At 44.3% G+C, this 19,421-nt stretch overlaps 2 protein-coding genes across 2 annotated transcripts in view; both read right to left on the bottom strand.

The window, feature by feature from the left end:
* The window catches only part of LOC120303353, a 134,562-nt gene that overhangs the window by 98,765 nt on the left and 16,376 nt on the right, over positions 1-19,421 (bottom strand). Inside the window, 1 exon segment of the mRNA XM_039332818.1 lies at positions 6,458-8,105. Coding sequence (XP_039188752.1) covers positions 6,458-8,105 — 1,648 coding nt within the window.
* LOC120303351 (zinc finger protein 664-like) lies at positions 8,472-16,867 on the bottom strand. Its single transcript, XM_039332817.1, has 2 exons — positions 15,263-16,867; positions 8,472-8,834 (listed from the first exon to the last, which is right to left on the bottom strand). Exon 1 carries the CDS (start codon positions 16,354-16,356, stop codon positions 16,081-16,083), a length of 276 nt encoding a protein of 91 aa, XP_039188751.1. The 5' UTR covers positions 16,357-16,867; the 3' UTR covers positions 8,472-8,834; positions 15,263-16,080.

Raw genomic sequence — 19,421 nt, forward strand, 5'->3', positions numbered from 1 at the left:
AGCCGGCCACATTGGACCAGTCTGGGACACAGAGGGGCAATATTTTTTAGAGAATGTTTGTTGTGGGTATGTGTATGTATGTAGATGAATGGTGGCCCTGTTATGTATAAATTTTATTATTGTATTTAGGGCGTATGAATGTGAATATTTTTATTTTTATGTATATAAATTGAGTGTGAATGTGTATTGAGTGTTTGGGGTATGAGAATGGTGGAGTCGGGGGCGGAGCCTGGTACCCCCTCTGCTGAGTGCAATAGCAAAAGCAGGGGGAGCAGGACTTACCCTTGGGCTTGGTCTGTATGGAAAGCTAGTCCGGTCAGGAAGAGAGAAGGCTGGTGAGGGTGGGGGTACTCCGGGGAGGGGAGAAGGTCGGAGCATCCCGGTTATGACTGGGATGGGCAGATATGGCAGGAGCCAAGGAGCAGGCCATCTTTGGGGAACGAGGACTCGCTATATTAGAGCGATTCCTTGTTCCGGCCCCTCAAAAGGCTCATCCTGTAGTACTGGTGACAGGGGAGTACAGGGCCCTAGTTGTAGGCTGCTGTTGCTTAATGCCAGGTCCATTGTCAACAAAGCCCCCCTTGTCCGTTATTTAATATTGGACAGCGGGGCGGACCTGGCATGTATAACCGAAACCTGGCTGGGCCCTGAGGGGGGTGTTTCCCTCTCGGAGATGTACCCAGGCGGGTTTGTGGTGCTTCATCAGGCTCGACATCAGGGCAGGGGTGGGGGAGTGGCAGTCATCGCTCGGAAGTCCTTGAGTCCTCGTGGGATTCTTGCCCCGGAGGTTGTTGGGTGTGAGTCCCTCCTATTGAAGTTGGGTTCACGGGTTCAGTTGGGCTTGCTGCTGACGTACCTACCTCCCAGCTGCGTTGCAACAGCCCTGCCTGCGCTGCTGGAGTCAGTAGCCGGGTTGGCGGTGGAGTTCCTCAGATTTATGGTACTGGGGGACTTTAACCTACCATCACTCGGTGATCGCTCAGAGGCAGTGAAAGAGTTCATAGCTTCCATGGCAACCATAGACCTGACCCAGGTAATTCAGGATCCGACTCATAGGGGTGGTCACACACTCGACCTTGTGTTTCTCTCGGGGCAATGGAGACATATTCTGGAATTAAGGGGAATAGAGATGTCGCCCTTGTCATGGACAGATCATTTCCTATTGAGGCTGGACTTCCGCCCCAGGCGCCTAATGGACCCAGATCGGTTCCAGGAGGAACTTGGGGAAATACCTGACTCCCTTGTCCACAACTCGTCCGGGTCCGTGGTTGCGGCCTGGAATGAGGCAGCGTCTGGGGCCCTGGATCGAATTGCGCCTTTGCGACCTCTCTGTGGTGGTGGTCCCCGGAAGGCGCCTTGGTTTACTGAGGAGCTCCGGGAGATGAAGCGCCACAAGAGACGTCTAGAGTGACGTTGGAGGGCCAGTAACTCTGAATCTGACCAATCATTATTAAGAGCCTATCTTATCTGGCGATAAGGGCGGCAAAGCTTATTGCGTCCGCAGAATCTCACCCGGCCGCCTTGTTTAGGGTGACCCGCTCCCTTCTTAAAGTGGAGGAGGCGGAGGAACCCTTGCAGGGGAGAGCTGAGGAGTTTGTTCAGTTTCTTTTGGATAAAATCGCTCAGATTCAGAGAGACCTGGACTCCGACTGGGCAGTGCCAGCCGAGTTGCCGGGGGCTGGTCTTAGTCATGTTATCTGGAGCGAGTTTGAGCCTGTGACCCCTGATGAAGTGGACAAGGCCATGAATGCCGCCACCTGTTTATAGGACCCGTGCCCCTCCTGGCTGGTTTCTGCCAGTAGGGAGGTGACACAAGGCTGGCTCCAGGCGATAATCAACGCCTCCTTGATGGAGGGGTCTTTCCCGCAACCTTTAAAGGAAGCGGTGGTGAGGCCCCTCCTCAAGAAGCCTTCCCTGGACCCAGCTGTTTTGAAGAACTTTCGTCCTGTCTCCAACCTCCCCTTTGTGGGGAAGGTTGTAGAGAAGGTGGTGGCGTCCCAACTCTTGCGATACTTGGATGAAACTAATTATCTGGACCCTTTTCAATCTGGTTTCAGGCCCGGCTACAGCACTGAGACTGCTTTGGTCGCACTGACCGATGACCTCTGGCGAGCCCGGGATAGGGCTTCAATATCATCGACCATGGTATCCTTCTGCGTCATCTCGGAGAGGTGGGGGTGGGTGGCACCGTATTGTGGTGGTTCTCCTCCTACCTTTCTGACAGGTCGCAGTCGGTGTTGGCAGGTGGACAGAGATCGACCCCTAGGCGCCTCGATCATGGGGTGCCTCAGGGCTCGGTCCTGTCCCTCCTCCTTTTTAACATCTACATGAAACCGCTGGGTGAGATCATTCGGCGACACGGGGCGAGGTATCATCAGTACGCGAATGATACCCAATTATATATCTCCACCCCGTGTCCTTTCAGTGAAGCAGTCGACGTGATGTGCCGGTGCCTGGAAGATGTGAGGGTCTGGATGGGGGTGAACAGGCTTAGACTCAACCCTGACAAGACCAAGTGGCTCTGGGTATTGCCTCCCAAAGGTCAACTGGATGGTCCATCATTAGTCCTGGGGGGGGGGCAAATTTACCTCCCTCAGTGCAGGCACGCAACTTGGGTGTCCTCCTGGACTCACAGCTAAATTTGGAACAACATCTACCGGCTGTGGCCAGGGGGACCTTTGCCCAGGTTCGCCTGGTGCACCAGTTGCGGCCTTATTTGGACCGGGAGGCTTTACTCACGGTCACTCATGCCCTTGTCACCTCAAGACTGGATTACTATAACGCGGTCTACATGGGGCTACCCTTGAAGAGCGTTCGAAGGCTGCAGTTGGTTCAGAATGCAGCCGCAAGAGTGATTGTGGGCGCGCCAAGGTACGCCCACGTGTCACCTATCCTCCGCGAGCTGCACTGGCTTCCTGTGGGTCTCCGGACGCAATTCAAGGTGTTGGTTATCACCTTTAAAGCCCTTCATGGCATAGGGCCAGGTTACTTACAGGACCGCATACTACCGCACAGTTCCCAGAGACCGGTGAGGTCCCATAGATTGGGCCTCCTTCAGGTCCCGTCGGCCAGACAATGTCGGCTGGCGGGCCCTCGGGGAAGGGCCTTTTCTGTGGTGGCTCCGACCTGGTGGAATCAATTTCCCCCCGAGGTTCGAACTACTCCCACCCTGCCGGCCTTTAAGAAAGCCGTTAAAACTCTCCTGTTCCGGCAGGCCTGGGGCTGATTTCCCCGGGGGGGGGGCGGGATATGATCAGACACGCTGTATGATTGTATTATTTTATTGTTAGATGATTGTTTTAATTTTGTACGTCGCCCTGAGTCCTTTGGGATTGGGCGGCATATAAATAAAGTTAAATAAATAAATAAATGTTTGCTGGGTAGGAGCCAAGGAGAGCTGCTACAGCTGATCTGCTTCTGGGCTGTTCTGCAGAAGAGCCGATCAGCTGTAGAGGCTCGCCCCGATCCTGGACAAGAGGGAAGGAAGGAAGGACGGAAGGGACAAGGGGAAAAAGGGAGGGAAGGAGGGACAAAGAGGGAGGAGAAATAAAGGAAGGAAGGAAGGAAAGGACAATGGGAGAGGGAGGGAAGGAGGAAGAGACCAAGAGAGACGGAAGGAAAGGAAGTTCCAGCCAGCAGAGACTTTGCAGCCCGGCTGCCGTGGAACAAAAGAGCGCAAAGCCAAGAAGAAGGTGGCGGTTTCCTCCCAAAGGGGGCTCCTTTTCCCCATCCCTTCCCTGGGTTTGTGGAGAATTTCTCATCACCAACACTGACAGGTGCTCCTTCAAGCCTGCCGCGAACTTTCTCGCCCCCTTTGCTTCTCCACCCGCTGTCGTGAGGATTGTGGCACCCTTAGGAAGCCAATTGTGCTTTGAAGTTTACGAGAGAACTAGGAGTCCCTTCCTCCTTCCCTCCCTCTCTCCCTGTCAAGCCCCGGCGGGCTCGACATGAATGGGTGGAGGAGTCGTCAAGGATGGGCAGGGTGGAAAAGGAGACTGGCAGCCGTCACCACACCTCCCAGCTGACAAGCGCAAGTTCAAGGGTTGCCAGCTGACGGGCATAGGAGCTGGGTGCTGGGCGGCCTTTCTTTTGCTGACCTGCGTGCATGAGAAGAAATCAATCCGGTTGCTGCACAATGAGTCTCTGGGGAAGGCAGGGCCTTGCTCTGCGCCTGCACTCTTCATGCGCCCCTGCAGGACACATTTGGTAGCGTTTGTGCAGACTGCCGCCAAGCAGCATATTTTCCACAAACAAGTGAGGTGGAGCGGAGGGGGGGAGGGAGGCACTGCCACGGGGGGGGGGAGAGAAGGCAGTTGACAAGCCCTGCCTAAGACCATCGGAAATATGTGTTTTCCGATGGTCTTAGGTGACCCCTGTGAAAGGCTCGTGCAACCCCCCCCAAAAGGATCACGACCCATAGGTTGAGAACCGCTGCCCTATACCATTTCAGATAGGTACCTAAAGCGTTTGCAAGATATTTTCACTTATTGCATGCTATCAAATAGTCTTTGACTTTAAGCAACCGACCTTTGCAACTGAATCAAGTGAAATAATAAACTGCGATGCGACTTAGCTTGTGATCAGCCATATGGTGAACCCTAAAAATTCATGACCTTTTTACAGAATTACAGAATAATAAGTTTCTTTAAACTCACATATTTTATTGATGTTTTTAATCATAAATCACTTAGCAGTTGGTAAACAGTGTGTTTGCTGGGTTTCCATTTGTAAAGAAAAATCATTAATCGGTTTCTATAATCCTTAATCCACATAGTACATTTAGTTGATTTCCCCTTTTCCCCAAAATGTCTTCTTTGAGAACCTTGAATTGATACAGTTCTTACTATTTTGATAAGTAACAGTTACATATATGATTTCCCCCCAATATTCTTAGAAATAATGATCACATCAATATAATATTTCTTTTCTATCTAATCATCTTATATCCTGTTACAGTCCTTATTTAAATTTGTTTCTCCCATAAAGTACAAAGTATACTTGCTCGTTAAGATCTTCTCAACAGTTAATTACATTTAAATATTTAAATCCATTTTTCCCACATAAACCATCTCCATAATTTTACGTTTCTTAAAGAATAGGTAAAAACATTAAACAAAAGGAAAAGAGAGTAAGAGTAAAGAAACATAAAAAGTAAAATATTACTTAAAATATATATTCCTCCTAAGCTAATATATATTCATTCCCCAAATTTCTTATTTTTTTTAACCATAATTAAAAATATATTTAATTTTTAAATATTCCATTTAATGTGTCTAGTCATCTGATCCTTTAACTCTTATTCAAACATTTTTTCTTTTTTATACATTATAATTTCCCTAAATTCAAACCCATTTAATTATCTAAAACATTTCCTTCATCTAAGCCATTTCAACAGTGTTATGTTACTTATATCAGGAAATAAAATAAAAAGGGGGTGAAAGCATACAGTATTATTTAAGGAATTCATCCCTCTTAGAATGACATATGTGTTCAAAATCTTTTCTACTTCTTTAATCATATTCAAACAAATGTTTCTTTTTAAAATATTCTCTCTGGAAGATCCCATCATCTATTTTCTTAATTTTCACTTTAATCTTTTTCCTTTGACCAGTATGTTTCTTGATCAATGTATTTTGCTGAATCAAAAAGTTTTCCCATATATTCATGACTGTTGCTGTAGGTATAAGAAGTAAATCAAATAAAGTGTCTTTATATGAGGCTTTTGCCTTTCTGTGTTTCTTGAAAATCTTTTTCTTCTTCTCTGCTTCTCTTATCACTTCCTTTCTCTCTGATGTTTTCAACATCTCTACATTCCATTTTATCCAATCTGTTTTTTTGTCCTCAGATTTATTTTGTAGTCTTAAGGGATGAGTTGTTTTTTCCATTTCTTGTGAATTTTTTCCCACTAGGATTAAATCATGTTTTCTTGCTTTGTTAAGTTCCATCTTTGAGTCTCTATTTTCAATTTTATATCCACTTATTTGTTTTGTCCGCTCCTTCTCTGTTGTTTTTTCCTGGAAGTTTTTTTGTTGTAGAGTTAACTTAGAAATAGATAAATTTATATTTTCAATTTGATTTTGGATTTCGTTGTGATTTGAATTCATTGTTGTTTGAATTAATTGCAGTATATATCTCCTCCTGAGAGGTATTTATGTTTTCTTGATGTGTTCTATCTACATTTCTCTGAAATCCAGAAGTGCATCAGAATGTAAGTACCAAAACCCCTTTTTCCCTTTTACCCCTTTCCTTTTTCTCACTTTTGGGTTCTGCCATTCTATGGGGGGGAGGGGAACTATGGATGTCTTGCCATGTATTTCCTTTGGTTTTTTTCTTTACTCTTTGAAATATCTCTCGCTTGGAGTGAGAATGGAATGTGTACTGAAACATTTTTAACAATCAGGACATTCAAACGGTTATTGTCCAGTGTGAGTCCTTTGGTGTGTTATCAGGTTGGAACTGGTAATGAAACCTTTACCACAATAAGAACATTCAAATGGTTTCTCTCCTGTGTGAATCCTCTGGTGTGTTACCAGGTTGGAATTCTGACTGAAACCTTTACCACAATAAGAACATTTAAAGGGTTTCTCTCCTGTGTGAATCCTCTGGTGTGTTACCAGGATGGAATTCTGACTGAAACCTTTACCACAATAAGAACATTCAAATGGTTTCTCTCCTGTATGAATCCTCTGGTGTTTTACCAGGTTGGAATTGGTACTGAAACCTTTACCACAATCAGGACATTCAAAGGGTTTCTCTCCTGTGTGAGTCCTCTGGTGTGTTACCAGGGTGGAATTCTGACTGAAACGTTTACCACAATAAGAACATTCAAATGGTTTCTCTCCTGTGTGAATCCTTTGGTGTGATACCAGGGTGGAATTGTCACTGAAACCGTTACCACAATCAGGACATTCAAAGGGTTTCTCTCCTGTGTGAGTCCTCTGGTGTGTTACCAGGTTGGAACTGGTCCTCAAACCTTTACCACAATCAGGACATTCAAAGGGTTTCTCTCCTGTGTGAGTCCTCTGGTGTGTTACCAGGCTGGAATTGGTACTGAAACCTTTACCACAATCTGGACATTCAAAGGGCTTCTCTCCTGTGTGAGTCCTCTGGTGTGTTACCAGGGTGGAATTCTGACTAAAACCTTTACCACAATAAGAACATTCAAAGGGTTTCTCTCCTGTGTGAATCCTCTGGTGTGTTACCAGGGTGGAATTTAAACTGAAACCTTTACCACAATCAGGACATTCAAAGGGTTTCTCTCCTGTGTGAGTCCTCTGGTGTGTTACCAGGCTGGAATTGGTAGTGAAACTTTTACCACAATCTGGACATTCAAAGGGTTTCTCTCCTGTGTGAGTCCTCTGGTGTGTTACCAGGGTGGAATTCTGACTGAAACGTTTACCACAATAAGAACATTCAAATGGTTTCTCTCCTGTGTGAATCCTTTGGTGTGATACCAGGGTGGAATTGTCACTGAAACCGTTACCACAATCAGGACATTCAAAGGGTTTCTCTCCTGTGTGAGTCCTCTGGTGTGTTACCAGGTTGGAACTGGTCCTCAAACCTTTACCACAATCAGGACATTCAAAGGGTTTCTCTCCTGTGTGAGTCCTCTGGTGTGTTACCAGGTTGGAATTGGTACTGAAACCTTTACCACAATCAGGACATTCAAAGGGTTTCTCTCCTGTGTGAGTCCTCTGGTGTGTTATCAGGGTGGAATTCTGACTGAAACCTTTACCACAATAAGAACATTCAAATGGTTTCTCTCCTGTGTGAATCCTCTGGTGTGTTACCAGGGTGGAATTTAAACTGAAACCTTTACCACAATCAGGACATTCAAAGGGTTTCTCTCCTGTGTGAGTCCCCTGGTGTGTTACCAGGCTGGAATTCTGACTGAAACGTTTACCACAATCTGGACATTCAAAGGGTTTCTCTCCTGTGTGAGTCCTCTGGTGTGTTACCAGGGTGGAATTCTGACTGAAACCTTTACTACAATCAAGACATTCAAAGGGTTTCTCTCCTGTGTGAGTCCTCTGGTGTGTTACCAGGGTGGAATTCTGACTGAAACCTTTACCACAATCAGGACATTCAAAGGGTTTCTCTCCTGTGTGAGTCCTCTGGTGTGTTACCAGGTTCCATTTGTTACTGAAACGTTTACCACAATAAGGACATTCAAAGAGTTTCTCTCCTGTGTGAGTCCTCTGCTGTCTCATGACGTGGGAATTTTAAATGAAACTTCCACATTATTCGGGCACTCATATGTGGTGTCAGTCCTCTGATGTCTCACCACATTGCCATGTGCCATTTACCACATTTGGAGAAATGTTATGGCTTCTCTCCTGTATAGGTCCTCTCATGCGTAATCAGCTGTGATTTGCAAGTTGTATCTTTCCCACAATAAGCACATCTATGCAGCTTTTCCACCACTTATATCTTTGAGGATGTCAAAAACATGTGTGATCCCTTTTTTAATATTTTTTTTTAAATTAAAGCTGTTTTTTTCCCCCCAGAGCACGGCTTGCATCACTGTCTGCCCTAGGTGGCTCTCCAAGTGACTTTTTCCTATCCAGTGACGTCCAGATATTTCCCCCTTTTACTGAATAAAGAATAATCTCCCTTGACTTTCATGTAATGCATCCTTGAGTTCCATATGCTCTACTTATTCCAGCTTGAAATCTTTCTTAATTTTCTCTCTTTTGTCTATCAGCTGCTGAAGAAGGAGAATGGTGTGGCTTTCTGAAGGAAATGCAAAATATTTTGATTTCTGGGTCAATTTTCTTTCAACGCTGCTTCTTATTCTCAGTTGTCCAGAGTGCTCTTATTGCCATCCTCTTTGCCTATAAGATTTAAAGAAAAGTGCAATGTTAATTGTTTATAAAATTGATGTAGAAAATATGAAAAGAAGAAAAAACTGTACATTAAAATAAAAAGCAAACATACCACAATGTTAGAATAACCTCTTACATGAATCATGATTCATTTGACACATGGAAGACTACTAAGGTCCAAGTTCAAATACAATTGTCAATTGTGCCTCCCGCTCGATCCACAGGTGAGGAAAGCAGAGCAAAGGGAGGCACAGAGGAGGTCAGCAGCAGCCCCACCCATCCTCAAAATGAACAACTGGGGAAGGATAATTTAACCAGATGCTGGGTGAAGATGTGTTTGTTGGGAACACCTGCTTTTTTTGATGTGTACCTTCCCAGCTTTGCCAGGTCAAAATTGGTATTTTTACTTATCAGTGAAGATTAAAAGAGAATATACTCAAATAGATAAGATGCATACTTTGAATACTAAACTTTATTATGAAGTGAGATGAAGAAAATTTCGATTATTTAAAGTATAAATATTAAAAGTTAAAACTGAATATTGATCTGTCTACAAAGATTTTTACTTAGCTGATATAATAAGAATTGTATCAGTCTGACTTCTGGTTTTGATCGCGGCACAGGAAGATATTCAGGGCGATTGTTCTCCATGCTGTCCTGTTTTTTACCACCGGGAGACCCTGAAAAGGGTCAAAAGTCGCCCTGCAGGGGCGACGAGCATGAAGAGGACCCCCGAGTGATCGCGGCAGCCCTCCTGTTTGATCCAGGGCAGCTCTTCTAACTGACGGGGAAAAGATTGGCCATTTATGGCTCATCACTAAGCCGTTACCAGCCGAGGCCAAAATTACAAACAAGCACTTTGAAAGCAACACAGAGGAATTTCGTGAGATTCTACCTTCTCTTTACCCCAAGTAATTCTCCTGTTAAAAGCTTTTTGAAATTCTTCCCCCCACACTCTAAAATGGCAGTGTTTGACTACCTGAGAAAACAAAGCATTGAAAAGAATAACTAAATGTAATTGGATTTACATTTTTTTTTAATCTGGGGACCCAAAAAGTTCCTATTCTTACTGGGATCTGCTATTTTATTTACTTGAAAAAAAGAAGAAAAAAAGAAGAACTTAAATTGGATAAAAACCTAACCCGGGATTTAAAAGACTTTAAGTGCTACTGGGGACATCTGCTGGCGAAGCTTGGTACAGCAATCTATTATTTTTATTATTCTTGACAAGTTACTTGCTCACAGCCCAGATCTGACCTTGGCACTATCTAAGAGAGATTATAAGCTGAAAGAAAGCCTGGACAGTGAAATAAGTTTTTAGGAACTGTGGAGGTGAACACTTACTGACTCTTGTTTAATAAATAGCCTTCACTAAAGGACTATCTGTAACTATGTCAGAAATGGAGGAAGACCAGCAACATATGTTGCTTGATTACAAACTTATATTTGAAAAAAATCTTGAAGCCACCGAGATAATGAAATTTAGACTGAAAGACCAAGGTACCAACTTAAATCTACAAAGCAAAACCCTGACTGCAACTAAAGAACCTACAACCCAAAAGACAACAGAAGCAGAAGAAAGTAATATCAAGACGGAGGGCTTTGAAGATCAACAAATACAGCTTACTGAAAACTTAGACAATGAAATAATAACTACAAAATTGGACATGACTTTCTACTTCAACCAGAAGAAACGTGAGGAAGAAGAAGACCAGATTGAATTGAAGACAACTATACTAGAGCAAATATGGGGATCTGAGCCACTAGGGCGACAGCTTAATGATTACCAATGGGCCAATGCCTCCAGAAAATTGACAACTAGATGGTCTGCTTTAATTCAAGTAACATGTACAAGAACGAAGGGAGATCCATCTGATCATCTAAAAGCATTGGTATGGAAGCCTGGTTGGCATAAAAAGAAAGCTAGAGTTAGGTTTTAAAAAATGGGGTCGTTTGATTTATTAGAGAGAATCCTAAAGTCTTAACTAATGGACTAAAGGGAGATTTTAAGATGAGGGGAAATTTGATTATTAGATTTAAAAATTGCTGGAAAATAATAAAAAATAAGGGAATAATTGGTGTAATATTGAGGACTTAGGCTTAAAAGGGAAATGAAAACTAACTATCAGGGAATAATTTTGAATTATTGCTTAGCCCAGACAATATAGATCAGCGGGTCTCAACCTGTGGCCCGTGACCCTTTTGGGGGTCGAACTACACTTTCACAAGGGTCGCCTAACACCATCGGAAAACACGTATTTCCGATGGTCTTAGGAACCGAGACAACGCTCTTCTATCTGGCCGCTGCCGCACTCCTCCTCCTCTTCCGGCTCCTCCGCCTCAAGAGCGCCCTTCTCCTCCAAAAGCGCCTGCTCCTGCTGCCGCAGCGTCATCCTGCAGCAGCCATGCCGTCTCCTAGCTGCTGGCCGGGAGCTGGGCCAACTCCCAGCTGATTCCCAGGAGCCAGTCCGACATGCGGAGGCTGGGCCAACTCCCAGCTGACGGGCGCACAGCGGGCCAACTCCCAGCTGGCTGTTGGAAGGCGGGCGGTGTGTAGCGGCCCCGCCAGTAGCCCACCGACATCCGACGCCAACTCAATTCCCAGCTGACTGTTGGGAGTTGGGTGGTGCTTATGGGGGCCATGCAGATGTCAGCCGGCTGCTGGCTGCATCCTCCCCGTCTCCCGGCTCATGGCAAGCCCAGGGGCTTGAGACGCACCCCCAACGCCACCCCAGGCCGGCTCAGCTGCGTGGGCGGCCGGTCCGAGCTGGTTATGGGCTGTTTCTGTTGCTGCTGCTGGGCTGCTCTGCTGCCGCCGCCGCTGCTGGCTCAGCTGTGGTGACGAGCCGGTTCCCATGCCTCCTGGTTGCCCGGCCGCACTCCACGATGCGCCAGAGCTTCCCCCATGCCGCCCGGCCTGCCTACCTCACCGTTGGAGGCCACCTTGGCCCTCTGGCGCCCAGCGCGGCCCTGGGACTAGCGGACAGGAGCGACTCCTTCCCGGCTCGCCGGGCTCCAGGCCTCAGAAGTGGCCAGGTGGAGGGGAAGAGGGCGATGCCTACATGTGCGTTGGAGGCCAGCCGGATGGCGCCTTCTGAGCGGGAGCTGGCACTCCGGCCGCACCCCTCTCGCATATGACGAGTCGGGGAAGGGTCGTGGTGGTGAAGGACTGTGCAGCGTGGAAAGGAGCTCCCATGATCCCGCTGCTGCGGTGGCATTCAGGAGTCTGGAGGGGCAGGCAGGTCCCAGGGAGGCGGCTGGGAGAGGGCAAGAAGTGCCGGGATGAGGATGGGGGGCTCCAGACTACCATCACCAGCAGCCCTAAAAAGCACTGTGGAAGAGTGGGGAATGCTGGGAGTTGCAGTTCATCACCATCTGGGAAAACATGACTCTCCAAAGATCCTTCCTTCCTTCCTTCCTTCCTTCCTTCCTTCCTTCCTTCCTTCCTTCCTTCCTTCCATCTCCTTCCCTTCAATCTCTCTCCCTTCCTTCCTTCCCCATTCCTTCTTCTTTCCCCTTCAATCTTCCTTCCTTCCTTCCCCCTTCAATGTCCATCCTTCTCCATCTCCTTCCTTTCCCCTTCAATCTTCCTTCCTTCCTTCCCCTTCCCTCCCTCCCAACATTTTTGAGCAAGAAAGAGTAAGCTTCTCCAGCGAGCATTGCTATATTGTTTTTGTGATTAATCACTATGCTTTAATTATGTTCAAGTCGTAACAATAAAAATACACCCTGCATATCAGATATTTACATTATGATTCAAAACAGTAGTAAAATTACAGTTATGAAGTAGCAACGAAAATAATTTTATGGTTGAGGGTCACCACAACATGAGGAACTGTATTAAAGGGTCGCGATATTAGGAAGGTTGAGATGATGGACTTGGGATAACAAAGGATACTCCTTTATTAAGAGGTAATGTACTAGAAATAGAAAATGTTTGTGAATTAAAATAAGAATATATTTAAGTAAGTAATATATGTATTTTAGATATTATAACTTTTATGTAGTGAGGAAATTCGGGTTACCCAAAACTTAAATACTATGGATATTAAAGGTTAAATTGGAGTAGTGTAATTAAAAACTAAAAACTAGGTAAAACTTAAAAACAGGATATGGATATGTATAAGCAAAAATATATTGATAAATGTGATAATGAAGTTTTAACTGACTTTGATACAATTAGAAATTTATTAGCTTAAATATGATACAGCAAATGTTAAGGGAAACAGAGAAGAAATATTTGATGATGTAACCTGAGATATGTACTAAAGATTTTGTTATTGAACTATTGACCAACCCAATCTCCATGTTGCTTTCCAAATACTTAAATGTAAAACTGGAAAACCAATAAAATATTATAAGAAAAACATATTCTAAATCAATTTTTAAAAAGTACAATTTTAATACCACAGGTTCCAATTTAAATGTAAGCTTAAATATAACTTACATAGTCAGGTAACCCCTAAACAGGTGACATTTATTGCAGAATGGGTTTTGAGGTCTGGAAATCTCTGATTGTAGGGAGGAAAGTGTACAACAAAGGTCAGAAAACTTGAGTGGGTTGTGTGAAATGCTAAGAATGTGTTGAAGATAGTCCCATTCAGTGGCTGTCATTATGGAGTTTCGTATGTACTAAACATCTGTCATAGAAGCTGCGGAGAATCATAAAATACCCATTTGTATAAATAAAGTGATAAGGCTGAAAAGAATTTTATTAGCCTAAATATGATATAGTAAACGTTAAGGGAAATAGAGAATGAATTTTTGATGATGTAACCTGAGATATGTACTAAAGATTTTATTGTACTATTGACTACTCAGTAACTGTGAGAGGGATCTGTTACATATTTTATGTTATATGTTATGAACATATCACAAATATAGGTTATGATTATAGAGGGCCTGCAATGCAAGCATAGTTAGCCTTTTCGTGAGATCTCATTGGGGAAACTCACATTGCTGGAATGTGTGTACTACCGACAAGGAAAGATTCTGGGTGTCTGTATGAACGATCTATTGTTCGTGATACCAGATAGAACATTAGTGGGCATAAGGAGTGTAGGAGGCTGAATTTTTTTATGGAGTCTTGGACCAAAGCATGAGGATGTAAAGTTTCTGGCATGGCTGGGACAAGATTGCCATAAACATGGATTCTGAGTAAACAAGTTGGGTATAAAGAGAAGACTGGAATGAACCAGACCTCAAACTTCAAGACTTGTTGGAGCAGGGGACACCTTGAATCTGCTTTCCAGCCCACTCTAACATAGCCTGATCACCTGTGTTGAAAGGATATGTGAGTATTGTGTGAATGGGTAGCCTAGCTAGGCAACACAACAACTTGAGTAGCCTTGTTGGGCATAGTAACCTGAATAGCTTGTTGGGAATAACTTACTGTAGTAAAATAACTTTAAAATTAGACAAGTATATGTATAAACACAAAGGAACTACTTAAGCATGCATGCCTTGCTTTTTGTCCAAATAACACAAGAATAAAAGAACTACTGGAAAACTTCACTTGAGGGGCCTGAACTCAATTTTATGACATCTTGAAGTTTTAGTGGACAAGCACTTAGATACGAGCCAACACCGTGATGCAGTGGCCAAAACAGCCAATGCAATCCTAAGATGCCTAAACAGAGATTGAAGATCAGGTGAAGTGTTAGCACCAATTTATACTGCTATGGTAAGACCATACTGGGAATACTGCATCCAATTTTGGTCACAATATAAAAAAAGTGTTGAAAAGAGCAAAGAGAAAGCAGTAAGGATGGTTACGGGGCTGGAGGCTAAACATATAAAGACTGGATGCAGGAATTGGGTATGTCTAGTTTAGTGAAAGGAAGGACTAGGGCTGACATGTTCCAATACTTGAGGGGGCAAAAAGAGGGGGGTAAACTTATTTTCTAAAGCACCAGAAGGAAAGACAAGCAGTGGATGGAAACTAATCAAGGAGAGAAGTAAACTAGAACTAAGGAAAAAATTCCTGACCCTGAGAACAATTAACCAATGGAACGGTTTGCCTTCAGAAGTTGTGGATACTCCATCAGTGGTGGCTTTTAAAGAGACGGGACAGCCATTTGTCTGAAATAGTAAATGGTCTCCTGCTTGAGCAGGGGTTGGAATAGAAGACCTCTAAGGTTCCTTCCAACTCTGTTACAAACCTCCGGTGACGGAGCATCCACAACCTCTGGAGGGAAACCATTCCTAAAGAATCAACCTTCACTTGAAAGAGTCTTTTGAAATCTTCCCACCAGCAGAAAATTGCAGCCCCCAGTTTAACAGCGTGCAGCACCAGTGGACTTAAAAGTTGGGGAGGGAAAGGATTTGCAGCAGCAGCTGACATGCTTCAGCCGAATTGCTTCTCTGCTTCCACGCAGTGGAGGGAACTAAACAGCCTACTCGCTCCCGGCCTCTCCTCCGACCTGCCCTCAACTCACCTCCCAGCTGCTGTTTTGATCGTTGGAAGAGCACAAAAGCCTCTCCGCCCGCTTCTTTTCACCCCGTGAGTGATCCGAAAGAGGAAGTTCCTTTGCCCTTCTCCTCATCCTTTCTAGCAGTGCCGTACTCTATGATTTTAACTCTTTTAAATTCAACCACAGACCCTGCTTACTGAATTACAGTATCCGCTTTGCAGAGACAGGTGTTGCCTATTCGATCTATCAGAATAGAGCTGGAAGGAACCTTGGAGGTCTTCTAGTCCAACCCTCTGCTCAAGCAGGAGGCCCTATACCATTTCAGATAGGTGGTTGTCCAGTCACTTCTTAAAAACCTGTTTTGAGAAAACCTATTTGACTGCCATCTCCCGCTAGGGAGCAGAAAAAAACAAACAAACTTGTCTCATCTCTACCTAAGGCGTTTGCAAAATATTTTCACTTATTGCATGCTATCAAATAGTCTTCGGCTTTAAGCAACCGACTGTTGCAACTGAACCAAGTGAAATAATAAAATGCGATGCAATTTACCTTGTGATCAGCCATATGCTGAACCCTAAAAGTTCATGAGGTTTTTACAGAATTACATAATAATCTTTCTTAGGGGTGACTCTCAGTGGAGATCAAAACCTCTCTACCTCCCAAAACTTTATGACTGATTTCCTATGGCTCCCTCGGATTTATCATGTGGCAGCACCATCAGGCCAGTCACTGCAAGAGAGCCAACAGTCGCTTGTGCTGCCCAGGACTGCATCCAAGAGCACCTACTGTGAAGCTTCATTCCTGAAGGAAGAAATTTTATTTGTGCTAAATGCCATGTGCTTCTACACATTTGCCTGCTTCTGGTGTATCACCAGGCTGGAATTCTGACTGAAACGTTCCCCACAATCTGGACACTTACATGCTTTCTTGTCTATGTGAGTCTGCCAGTGTAGCACCAGAGAGGAATTCTGACAGAAATTTTTCCCACAAAGTAGGCACTCATGCCGTTTCTCCTCTGCGTGAATCCTCTGGTGTATTATCAGCTGTGTTCTATTGTCCATGCTTTGCCCACAATAGGCACATCTGAGCAGCTTTTCCCACCACTGGCAGACTTGCATTATGAAAGGAGTACATTATTAATCAGAAATTCCTAATGAGCCTAAAGTTTTGTAGGAGAAGCCACCTGGAAGTCATAAACTCAGACAGGTTAACTCTACACAAATAATGATAAGTAGAAGCTGCTGGCAAACTGAAACCTCAAGCAGAGGAAATATACGAATAACTAAAGGAGCCGAGCTTTGCTAACAGAAAACTAGATTGTGGTAGATAAGAGTGTAGACATGCACAGACTGTAGATGTGCACAAAGGACTTCCTGAGAAGGGAGGTGGTTTAGGCACCTCGGTATTTAGAAATGGGTGTTGAGAGTGATAGGGGAGGGGGGAATCTGCTTCAGGGATAGGGTATAAAAGAGTGTTTTACATCTGTTAAAGGTGTGACTTGAAATCTGCTGCGTGAGCTTAAGTCCACCATGCCTTTGCAAATGCTTCTTTCCTAATAAAGCTTTGTTCCTGTAAAGTGGGAAAGAAATAGAATAACATAGAATAAAGAAGAATAAAGTAAAATAATAATAATAATAATGAAAAATCACTAAAAGCAAAAATCATGTGTCTGCATAATCTCTGAAAGAAAGCTGTGTTAGCCAAAAGCTGTATTAACAGTACGTGAATGACCTAATGCATATTTAGAAACATTGTATAAAAGTAAAAACTGCCTTCATTGTATTCCCATGAGAAATGGACCTAAACGTGTGAGAAACTATCTGAATGTTACACAAAAGTAGATTCCATATACAATGTAAGATTCCATCTATGCTTCCTTTGTTCCTGAGAGAAAGAAACCTATAAAGCTTTAGTTTAGACCCTCCCCCCCTTGTTCAGAAATTTGCTGATTGTTAAATCACTTCTGAACCTTTTGCGCAAAAATAAAGATCTCTCTTTCACCCATGGAATTTCGTAAAAGCCCTTTATTTTTTAAGGCTTTATTTTTCCACAAGATTTATGGCGATTTCTCCGCCGGGACATTTTTAAGGGCTTTTAAGAAAAAGGATTTAACCTTCCAAGACGGATTGCCCTGGTGGGCCCCCCCCTCTCCTAAACGACGACAGCTCCAAAGCCGGCTTCGTAGCTTTTGACTACGAGGAGACTTTGACGGGAGGAAAGGGAATTAACCCATCAGCGAAGCATTCCAGTCTGAGGATCCATGAGGGTGACAGACAGATCTTAAATCAACAAAGGAGTCTGGAAAACGCCTGCAGGCAAGTATTGTAAAACAGGGGAAACCTGATCCCTTTTGGATCGGAAGAGGGGACTGATCACCCCCTAGAAGGCAAAGGTGGCGTCCTTAAGCCTTCAATAGGCAGGAGTGTGTGGGAGGTTAAACCATTGTAGCTCATGCTGAGTGATCGATGGTAGTGTATTAGAGAAATGGGTGGGAAAAAGTCAAAGGAGAGCGTTGACCAGACGCCACTCCAGTGCATGTGCGAAGTTCAAAAAGGGGTTTTCTAGGGATTATGGAGATCCAAAACCAAATCCAGCCATGTTAAAAAGATTCTGTGAATCTGAGTGGACTGCCCTGGGCGTAGGGTGGCCAAAAATGGGATCGGCGAATCCCGAACTCGTTGCACGGGTTCATCAAATTGTGACTGGAAATGGTTATTGGGACCAGCACCCCTATGGAAAATCAACATTGCAGAAAAACAGAGATGGTTAGCAAAATGTCAGATAGAGTGTGCAAAGATATATTTGGCAAGCCAAAAAGCCAAGCCTCAAACAAAAGCTAAGATTTTCAGCCAGGAAGATAGGGAGGAAATTGCCAGACCACCCCCCTATGTTCCTAGAAGAGAAGAAGGGAGAATAAATCAGCAAATTCCACTCCCTCTGCCTGAAAGAGAAGCCCAATTTCAGCCAGAAGCCGGTGAGGAAGGAAAATTAGCAACAGCTGAATCCCTTCAAGAAACAGATAAAAGCTTGAATAACTTTGAAAGTGAAACCTCAGTTTCTAGCCGCACCAGGAGCAAGTTAGGAATAAAGAAGAAAATATTGCCCCTCTAAGAGAGGTGTTGGTTCCTGGACCAGATAACACTAATATTTCAATGCTTCAATATGTTCCGTAACCGTGACAGGGAGGAGGAACGCAAATCAGATCAAAAAGAAAAAAAAGAACGTTGAAATGTTAACCGTGGCATTGGGAGGAACATGTCTAGGACCCAATCAGTGTGCCATCTGTAAATAAGAAGGACACTGGCAAAGGGAGTGCCCCCAGAGGAATGGCCAACCCAGGGGACAATCTCGCCAGTATGGAAGAGGAAGAGGAAGAGGATTTAGAGGGACTTTCCAGAGAGGCTTCAGAAAGAGCTTCAAAGGAAGAGGGCATCCAGTTTATCCCAATCAGACAGAGGAAAGAGAAGAAAACATGATCGGCTTAGCTGAACTGGAATGGGAAGACTGAAGAGGACAGGGTTCTATCGCCCACCCCCAGAGCCCATTGTTAAAATAAGGGTGGGAGGACAGGTTGTCCCGATGCTAGTTGACACGGGAGCCACCAGATCTGTCCTAAATAAATCCATTGGCAAGCAATCAAATCCTTGTGGTAGCCGTATATTTAAAAATATAGTTTAGTCAAGCCCTAGCCCAAGATCTTGCTTATCTGAAGTTAGTCAGACAAGAGGATTGTTGCCTTCAATATGTCGATGATGTCTTAGTAACTGGCCAAAGCAGGGAGGATTGCTTTGAAAACACGTCCAGACTGCTCCAATTGTTACAAGACTGTGGTTATAGAGCATCCAAAAAGAAAGCACAATTAGTTCAAGAGACTGTAATGTATTTAGGCTATGAACTTTCACAAGGACAAAGAACTTTGGGCCCCCAGAGAAAGCAAGCTGTGTTACAGATTCCCATCCCAGAAACAAAACAGGAAGTTAGAGCCTTTTTGGGAATTACAGGCTTCTGTAGAATTTGGATTCCTAACTTCGCTCTCACAGCTAAACCATTGTACCAAGTTTTAAGGGGACCAGAAAAAGAACCTCTGTTGTGGCAAGAGGAACAAACCCAAGCCATGAGACAATTGCAACAGGCTCTCACCACAGCCCCTGCCCTAGGACTACCTGATATATCTAAGCCTTTT

This window comes from Crotalus tigris, unplaced genomic scaffold, assembly GCF_016545835.1.
Source record: "Crotalus tigris isolate CLP2741 ecotype Arizona unplaced genomic scaffold, ASM1654583v1 scf7180000024464.508515016:1373766, whole genome shotgun sequence".
NCBI classification, from domain to species: domain Eukaryota; kingdom Metazoa; phylum Chordata; class Lepidosauria; order Squamata; family Viperidae; genus Crotalus; species Crotalus tigris.

Coding starts and splice junctions, on each gene's coding strand:
- LOC120303351 (XM_039332817.1), bottom strand. CDS start 16,356: ATGCAAGTCTGCCAGTGGTGGGAAAAGCTGCTCAGATGTGCCTATTGT.